General features: G+C 43.8%; 1 protein-coding gene across 3 annotated transcripts; it reads right to left on the reverse strand.

Moving 5' to 3' along the window:
- Positions 1-1,201: 1,201 nt before the first annotated feature.
- klf5b (Kruppel-like factor 5b) lies at positions 1,202-6,247 on the reverse strand. Of its 3 annotated transcripts, none has more exons than XM_012833931.3 (4): positions 5,919-6,247; positions 4,095-4,953; positions 3,755-3,814; positions 1,202-3,417 (listed from the first exon to the last, which is right to left on the reverse strand). In XM_012833931.3, the coding sequence occupies exons 1-4, from the start codon at positions 6,087-6,089 to the stop codon at positions 3,239-3,241; spliced, it is 1,269 nt and encodes a 422-aa protein (XP_012689385.1). In that variant the 5' UTR covers positions 6,090-6,247; the 3' UTR covers positions 1,202-3,238. The 3 variants fall into 3 exon arrangements, with proteins under 3 accessions (XP_012689385.1, XP_031442442.1, XP_031442438.1); XM_031586582.2 differs by lacking the exon at positions 5,919-6,247 and adding an exon at positions 5,467-5,882; XM_031586578.2 differs by lacking the exon at positions 5,919-6,247 and adding an exon at positions 5,305-5,446.
- Positions 6,248-9,411: the final 3,164 nt, after the last annotated feature.

Below are 9,411 nucleotides of genomic sequence, written 5' to 3' on the forward strand. Positions count from 1 at the left end.
AGCTCCCTGGGATGTGAACTCATGCTCTTGCTCCTTCAGTCGAGTTACTGGAGCACTGAAACACTCATGCGGTAATGCTAGAACGCTATCCACTTTAACTTGACATGTGTCACATGAGAGTGACACCTCCATACGACATTACCACCCTAACAATAGTGCCACAAACTCCATTGGCAACTACGCTCATAACCAAAGTCTAGAATGTTCTATGTTGCCCAACCAGGAATTTGCGCAATAGACGTGTTAGTCAGTATGTCAGTTGCTACATGGCTGAATGTGCAAGGGGTCACCAGCTCACTTCCAAGGCCCTGGGCCAGCCCAAGCTGTGTCTCCTGTGATGAGTGGCCCAAGTGTGGACTCAGTTCGCCTTGTATCTCCTGGACCATTCAAGAACTGGTAAACTCCTAGTAACAAACAAAATGAACCGAAAAGGGCACAATTCAAAAATCAATTCAAAAACCGGATCCACTCAGGTGGTCCAAATTGGGTAGGGTATAGAACACTCAAGATACGGCGAGCCAACTGGTTTTTGAGTTTCCACCGTGTTGAATCGTCCGCCATCCTGCTTGCTTCTGGGCCTTATCCCAGCTAGCCCAACAGATAAACAAGAAGCTGGCGCAACCAATTTCAGGCAAAACACCGTTCAGGCAACACAATATGGTGACAGGTCTGTGCATGACCTCTGTTTTCACCATTTCATCACCTCTTGGCACCTTGGCTGGTGTGAACTGGTATAAACAGGTTGACAAGCCCCCAAAACTTCAACAGGTTTTGTTTGTTGTGGTAGCCAAACCCTAGTGTGCATTATAATGAAGTATGATGGAAGCAGTTACACCACTTTGGTATAATTCATGTGGTTGCATAAGAGGGTACTTTAAATAGCACAGTCAGGTCTAAGTAACATTTGGTACACATGGTAAATGGAACTGAACAATCCTTCTGAAAAGCGAAGATCCAGACCAGAGATCTACAGCAATATTAGTCTCATAAAGCTTCTAAACGTACCAATTTAAAGAAAAATAAAGAATTAATAGTTAGAATTACTGGTAGATGTTAATGTACAAAGACAATGAATATCAAAGTGTATCAATCCAATTTTGGCTATGTATAGTGGCTCTTTGCATACAATGCATTGTGTATTGAGCACAGAAAAGGAAACCAACGAGACCACAAGAGAGAGACAGAGAGAAAGAGAGAGACAGAGAGTACACACTTTTAGTATTCACACTCACAGGATGACATAAACAATCAGCTATTTGTTCCTCTGCCAAAACCAATATGCCAAAACCACTGTCTTCTTATTTTTTTTTTTTTTTGCAAAAGGCATCTCACCAAGGCAGACATTATGAGTTTAGTAGAAATCACAACATGGTTTTTGCAGAATAGAAAATGGCAGCCCATACATAATAAAAAATAAAATAAATACATTATTATATTTACACCTAAAACAATTTAAAGCACCTAAAATAACATATTTTTGCAGATGATACAACCAATCATCTACCTGAGCATCAGTCTAATAACTTTACACTTAGTACATTGGTGTAAAACTAAAAGACTGGCTTTGAGAAAGACACATTTCATAAACTTTAGCAATAAGTAAAAATAAACCTTAGAAAATCTACACTATTTTCTATATATCTTTCTATGTAAATGAAGCGGTATGTTGATAGTGACTATTGGCTGTATTGCAGTGTATTCTATCTTTTAAATGTAACAAAGGACTTGAGGGTATTCTCTGCCTTCTGAAACATACATGTGGCATAACAGAAACTGAAAAAGAAAAAATATTTTCAACAGAACAGCACACTGGGTTGTGATATGGAGGTTGTCTGCAGCCATGTCATCCAATGGGAGGCCAAACAATTGCTATGTTGGAACAAGTCTGGTCTCATCTGCCTAGCAACAACTGAGGGTCAAAATCCTGAAATGTACACATTCAATTCTAGTCAATCCCACATATGCTCATACTCTCAGACCTTCTGGGTGGTCGGCATCGAGATGTCGATGGATTTGGATTTGCGGGTACTACTGGCTGATACGGGCCAGATCAGTACCAGAGTCGAGGGCCATCTGGGCAGGACTGAACACGTGAAGGTCATGGGCATTAATTGGCCAGGGAACACATGCACTGTCACACCGTATGCACACTACTGAAAGTGGCTAAGGAAAGGCCTCTGATAGCTTGATTACGAGTTAAGTAACGCAACAGCCAGACCTCTTCATGTGAACAGTGTTCCCATCAAACATGAGGGAACAATGAGAGAAAATATTATGAGAACTGTTTCAATCACTCCTAGTGTGGTACTAGGTATACGATATGTTAGTTCAGTCCATTACTTGAGTATGCGGACACGTGCTAAGTGGCTGAAATATTAAAATAAACTCAGACATGGGAAGATGATCAAGTTCACTCTTTGGTACCAAAGGCCAAATGCAGCGGCAACAGAGTGGTTAATATGGAATTTGTGATTTAATGGTCCGAGTCTAAGGTTGCTTCTTGGGTGGTGATGTTAATTTGTTCATCCATGGAAGACCTTTTTATAGTTCACGGTCATTCCCAAATGAGGGTTGTACTCTCATTAGAAATGAAAGGATGAATTCAGAAAGCAGGATGAATGATACAAGATGAAAGTTCCATTCAGAAGGAAAGATTAGTTAGACTGCACACATACACACCTCTTTTAGACCCACCCCCAGCTGTTGGCTTTACACATAATGGCTGACTTAACTCAGAAATGTACAGCTGACAATAAGATAAAAATGAATAATTTGTAACAAACTAAACATTAATGTAAGGCCAGATGTCTTTATCAAAAGGCACATTTAAATATTAATGAAACACATGAACATGAGTGGGCGAGTACTACAGCCTAATACGGAGAGCCAATGACAAGTCATAATGGAGCTTCAAAAAAACCAAACAGACATGGCAGAAAATCATGATAAGCATATGGTTCCTGTTGAACAGTGAATATCCCAGTGTAGGCAACAATCCACAAAGAGCTTCCACGACAAGCCCTGGCACACCCGAAGGACCTCAAGCAGGCAAAGTCCGCCTTGGAGTGGATCACAGCCAACATAACAGCCAGCACTGTCAACAATTTGTCCCCCCAGTCAATGTTCACGCTACGCTGCGGACACCTACTGCTGGGGCCTTCGTACCTGCGGAACTAGCTACGCCCGATCCCACCCCCATCCACCTGTAGATTAATTAAAAGCGAGAGGGGCAGTGGTGCTAGTTCTGGTGTCTCTTCATGTGGAGGGCCAGGTGGTCGGAGCGCGAGAAGCTGCGGCTGCAGACGGAGCACTGGAAGGGCTTGGCCCCCGTGTGCTTCCTGAAGTGGCGCGTCAGCTCGTCAGAGCGGGCGAAGCGCCAGTCACAACCCTCCCACGAGCACTTGTACGGCTTCTCTCCTGAAATAAAACCCGACACGACACAGTGTCAGCAATAAACAGCACTATTTGATTCGCTCGGGGGGGAGGCGGTAAACTCCGCCAACGTCATGGAATTCAGGGAGACAAAGAATGATCAAAATGTTCGATCTTAACTAAGCTTTATTCTACGTCAACTATTTATCATCAAGGTATATTAAGAGTTGATGTAATGTAGGAAGACTTTCAAACAGCATGCAGAATGTGTGTGCATGCCAACAGCATACTTCTGCCTGGCAACATAACATGCTTGATCCAAAATAAGAGAGCGGGCGTGCGTACGCAGCCCTTTTATAACGCTCACAACTATAAGTCTTACCCGTGTGCGTCCGCAAATGAGCTTTCAAATGGGATGACTTTGTGTAGACTTTCTTACAACCTGAAAAAAGGCAATAAATGTCACTCAGCACATTCACATCATCATTACATGTCCTGAACATGTTTGGCAGCCATGATTATGCAAAACCCTCAAGTCTCAAAGTGAAAAACCTAATGATGGTGTTGCCTCGAAAGGTCATATCTAAGCACTTTCCTCTTTGCTAAAACCGTACAATCATTACTGATCTTGAACAGCGTATGTCTGCATATTGGTCTGACTCTGACTTTTTGTGGGCATGCCTGCAGTGAACTGTTCTCAAACACAGGTTCTTACACCTCACCTGGCATGTCACAGTGATGTATCCGTCGCTTGTCGAGATCAGGGTTGTTCCTGCGGTTGTACCTCATAGGCATCCCCTGGGTAAGCGTTGGTGCTGGGTTGGGTGCGGTCATGGTTGCGCCCGCGAGGCAGGGACTCTGCACTACCAGTTTCGACGCCATGCTGGCTGCGTAGGAGGGCGGCGGGGACAGGTTCTGGAGCAGGTCTTTGCACCTGTCTGGGCTCCCAGGCTCCGAACTCGGGGGCGACGGGGGCAGGTATCCTGGCTTCTGCTGGAGCTGTGGGTACTGGCTGGCTGATGGTGTGTATCCCCTGCTGTGTACACCACCACACATGGCCTTGCTGGCCATGGACTGGTCTCCTGGGTGTAGACTGCCGAAAGTGGACATCGAAGAGGACAGACTTCCGTGTGGGTCGGCGCACAGGGCACTAGCGGGTGCAAACGTGTCCAGTTCCGAATTCAAAAGCTGAAACAAAGGGATGTCGTGAAAGTCGAGAGCAGGGGCAATAGCCTCCTGTTTGATGAAGACGTTGTTGTTGCCCCCCGCGTCCGAAGCGGGGCTGAAGAGACTGGTGTAGTCGGGGTGGTGGTGGGCGGCTGAAGCCAGAGAGCTGGGGCAGCTGGGATACAGGACTGACTCAACGGGCTCGGACTTGATTTGGGCCATGGCCGGTGTCACGGGCCGACACAGACCGGTCCGAAGGTAGGTGACGTCTGGGAGGAAGGCGCTCGTGTTCAGGCCATACGGGGAAACTTGTCCCTGGCCGGACTGATCAAGCATTGCGGAACCGCCCCTCGCAAACTTCTTGTCCTCAAGTAGTCCGTGTGGCTCCAAGTATTTCTCCATCTCTGATTTAATCTGAAAATAACAACATATTAGGTTCTGAAACCCAGAAAGGCCATAGAGATACATACATACCCTGAATCCAGTGTTCAGAGCTAGAGTTACAGGACAGCCCATTTAATCATGAACGAATCATTAATTACCCACTGAATACAGCATAACAACAGAATAATGTAATACAACAATACAGCCCAAGAACTGATGTGTATGTACAAACATCATAATCTGCGAGGTGATAGTACAGTGGCAAAATAGTGCTGTGATATTTAGACAACTATCTCATGCACACATTGCCTTTGGGCAGGCAACACTCTACCACCATGCTGCAGCATTACATGCCTATTCAAACGGGGTGGGGGTGCCTACCACATGATAAGATTAGAAGATGTATAAGCTTGAGCCGAGATAGCATCTTGTCAAGGATGCACCTCGGGGCAACATCTCCCTTGCTAGGGCATTTTCAACGAAGGCATGAATGAGACCCGCGCAAAGACTGTTGGGTGCCATGCATAAACTATGGAAATCTACCGCTGAATTTAGACCTCACAGCTGCTCCAGGGTCATGGATACCTCTCTCCCAAGTTTTCAAATTAAGGTCAGCGTCGGTGGAATGGGGAACTTTAACCTCCGCGCAATGAGTAGTAGCCCTACTCTCCGGCCCATGCATCGCGGCAAATCACTCCTTTGGTTGGCCAAATAGCCTTCATCTCAAATCAACCCATCAATTCGGAAGTCACATGGCAAAACGCCAAACAAGCAATTTCGTAGCCTATTTACACAAGCAATCGTAAATCTGCAATGGTTATGCCTCGTGTCTACAGACGCCTATCGCGTCGCTTCTGTGTTATTGCATGTTAAAATAAACACTAATAACGCGCGTTTGAATATGATGACTTAAACATACAGCAATTATTGGTGAACCATGCTAAAACATTGCTAAATCCTAGCAGATGCCAAGTTATCAACAAACGTCTACTAACCAGAATGTGGTCGATTGTAGGGGTGCCATTAAAAATGTTCCTTCCTATATTCGAAACGAACCCGCAATCTTCTTGCAATCCCCCCGACGGTGCAGCTTTGAAAGGTGTATAAAACGACTCCACTTGCCCTGGAACGATACCCGCACTGTTCGGGAACAAAACAGTGGCCATGGACGCCAGTCAAACGAAAGGATGCCTGATATTAATTTAACAATGCTTACTGTGGTAAATAACACGCCAATGTAGCTGTCAAGTGTTCGCTCCTTGTTTCACGTTTGACATGTCAAATTACGCAACCGCCTGATTTCAATGGCTCAAGACGGGGCGGGGCTCGGCGTTGAGAAGAAAAAAGACGTGCCAGTCGACTACATTTGCTGACATTTTGGCCATTTTGAACTGATTATGATGGGAAGTTGATATTTTTCAGACAAGAGAGTAGGTCAAGAAATGTGACCAAGAAAATTGATACATTTTGACTAAATTTGTCACCAGTATTTTTGTTGTTGTTTATTATCAGCCAGCCACCACTTTACCTCAGACTATTAAGAGATGACTCCAGTTTCACTGTCAAGTACTAATATAAATTAGTTTAAAGCTGTTGTGGTCTTAATCACATTGAATTCGTTGTAACTGTATCATCAACACAGATAGAGAGTATGAATATCAAGCTACAGGATATGAATGCCAAAGTTCTTGATACATAACATATATTCTAACATATATTCTCTTCTGGGTCAAAACTTCTTTATAAATGAGTCCAAGAATTTGTGTTTTACAGGTTTTTCAGACACTGAAGCCTGGGACTAGGTCAGTTCATATTCCCCATGTTTCCCTTAGGGCCATATGTGCTGGTATGCAAAAACGCAGAGCAGCTGTCTGCACGGATTGCAGTCTTTATGCCAGCATGCCAGGGGAAGCACTGAAGTCGGCAAAGACTCTGCCAGAGGGAAATATTGAGAATGTTTCAGATCTAAAATAGCACAATATCATGAGTGTGTTATGCACTGCACTTAAAATGGGCATACCGAATGTCCCAAGGAGACCTAAAATAGATCCACTCAGAAACTTTCTGTCATACTATTTCCAAATAAACCACACATAATTCTTTTTTTTTCAATAATAATATTCTTATTTTTGCAACACTCCCCCAGCAGTAGGACTAGATGTTTTTGTTGATCTGGTGCCTCATTCTTCAGGCTATTGATGTACTACGCACTTAGTGAAATGTCACGTTCATGCGAACAAAGAGGAAAATGAAGCTATGTTTGTGTGGCATGTTCAAACAAAGGTGTGCCCATGTGTTGGCAGAGCAGGTAAAACGTGATGAGATTGCCAAACCAAACCTGTCTTACACACATCTAACGACACACACACACACACACACACACACACACACACACACACACACACACACACACACACACACACAGTGAAAGAAAGAGGAAAGCTCTTTGAAGGCACGCATAACTCAGCTAAGTAAACACACACACGCATAAGAGTGAAGACTTTGTGTAAAATTGTTTCCAAGAATCACCTTTATTGTTAAGTGAATAGTCACAGATGCTGTATATGTCATAATGGCATTACCATCACGTGTCTCCTAGTATAAAGCATTCCTATGGGAGTGGGGATAATCCATCAATTTCCTTAAAGTCTATAACATTTCCATGAAAACTTCTCTTGCCCCTGAGGTGACTGTGCTTACTAGTGAGCACAGTAAAACTCTGCAAGTGAAAACTTGCCATATATACAGATGACTTTCTTTTCAAAACCAACTTGTAAAGTGTGCTTGCCAGCAAGCCTGGAACTTGAGGACTGAATTTATGTTTTAATTACTCTGAGTTTTGAATTAGTTTATCCCTTCTTTAGAGGGTGTTTGTGTGTGTATTGCTGTGTGTGTTTCTTACTGAGTAGAAGAACAATAGATTGGATAGATAGAAATAAATAAATAAAGATAGATAGATAGATAAATAGACCAATAGAGCAAATATTGCTGTCTGCTCAAGCTCAAATGTTTGCTAAGTGGAGAGAAAAAGGACTAAACCATCACAAAAAAAACAGTAGTTCTCGTGGAAAACACCATTTTCTAAATTCCACACCAGAACACTGAATTACAACCCAGTGGCTCTGCACTGCCTGTTTGTCGTGGCGTGACCTTTGTGGCACATTAGATCTTTAAGCATGTCGGAGGCAGAGCATCTGTCACGTCTGGCATGTCCTCCTCCTTATGAGAGGGACGCGGACGCCAGCCGTCCATGTCCCCATCGTCAAAAGCGCAGAAAATGTCCAACAACTGCTCTGCACTTCTGATCTGCCGGAATGCCTGGCACGTGAGCTAAAGCTGCCTCAGACCCAGGAGTCTCCAGTGGACGCCTAAAAAGGACAGGGGACGATAGCATGAAACAATGCCACGCAATCCTCTTCGCTTGACTTTCTAAATTGATAGTTGTCTGACGCTGGTGGTCTACGTGTTGGGCCAACGATGTGGAAATGCCTGTATTGAGTTGATGGGAGAGAGCTGGGTGACATGCTATATTATACAGCCCCTTGTTGCTGTATTTTCTAGGTGAGATGGTATCATATCGAGTACCAATGAGTAACTTTGTACGTACATGACGCTAGGATTAGGTTAAAGGGTACGTTAAGAGATAAGATTGGGGTTAGAGTAAGTGAGTGTTACTCATTATTAATTAGTCTGTTAATGGTATAGTTATAGTGTAACAAGGTCTATGTAATAGAAATTGTTGTACATTAATGTGTTAACAAATATTGTTTTGTCGGTGTCCTAACCGCATGTTTTTGGTCTGTGAATGTACAGGTGGTTGAGCATACACTGGATTTGTACAGCAGACAATGCACATGTACTTGCTCAGCCTGATTCTGTGCTCTTCAGTGTTTGAGCTTCTAATTCACATCCTGTGTAAACAGGATTTGCAATTCACATAATGGGAAACGTAGTATTCATACAGCAGTAAATTATAAACTAAAGGCAACAAAGACTATCTCTCTCTCCCTCCCCCCTTCCCTCCCTCTCTCTCTCTCTCTCTCTCTCTCTCTTGCGCTCTCTCTCTCTCTCTCTGTCTCAACCAAGCTTTACCAAATCATTCAAAAAACTGCTTTTTGTCCCATTCTGATGACTCACTAATCTGACACACTCGAGATGCGTCCTGCTGGCTCTGCAGGGCTACAGTTGTGCTATCAGTTATCCTAAAACAGGTCATGCCACGTCGATGAGAGGGGTCGATTCGATGCATTTTTATGTAGCGTATTTGCATGCAGGTGATACATCAGCGGCCGCTGTAATCTCGGAGAATGTGACAAGATCTGGACGGCGGCCTGTGTAAATGCCAATAGGATTAGAGCCATGCTTAATTACAGCACTATTAAAAGTGACATTTCAAGTTTGTTGGCATTTAGCAGAAGTTGATTTCCCACATTTTGTGATGCTTTATATCCAGGCTGGTGAGCATCACTCTTTCTTTCTTTCTTTCTC

This window comes from Clupea harengus, chromosome 2 (genome assembly GCF_900700415.2).
Source record: "Clupea harengus chromosome 2, Ch_v2.0.2, whole genome shotgun sequence".
Taxonomy (NCBI): domain Eukaryota; kingdom Metazoa; phylum Chordata; class Actinopteri; order Clupeiformes; family Clupeidae; genus Clupea; species Clupea harengus.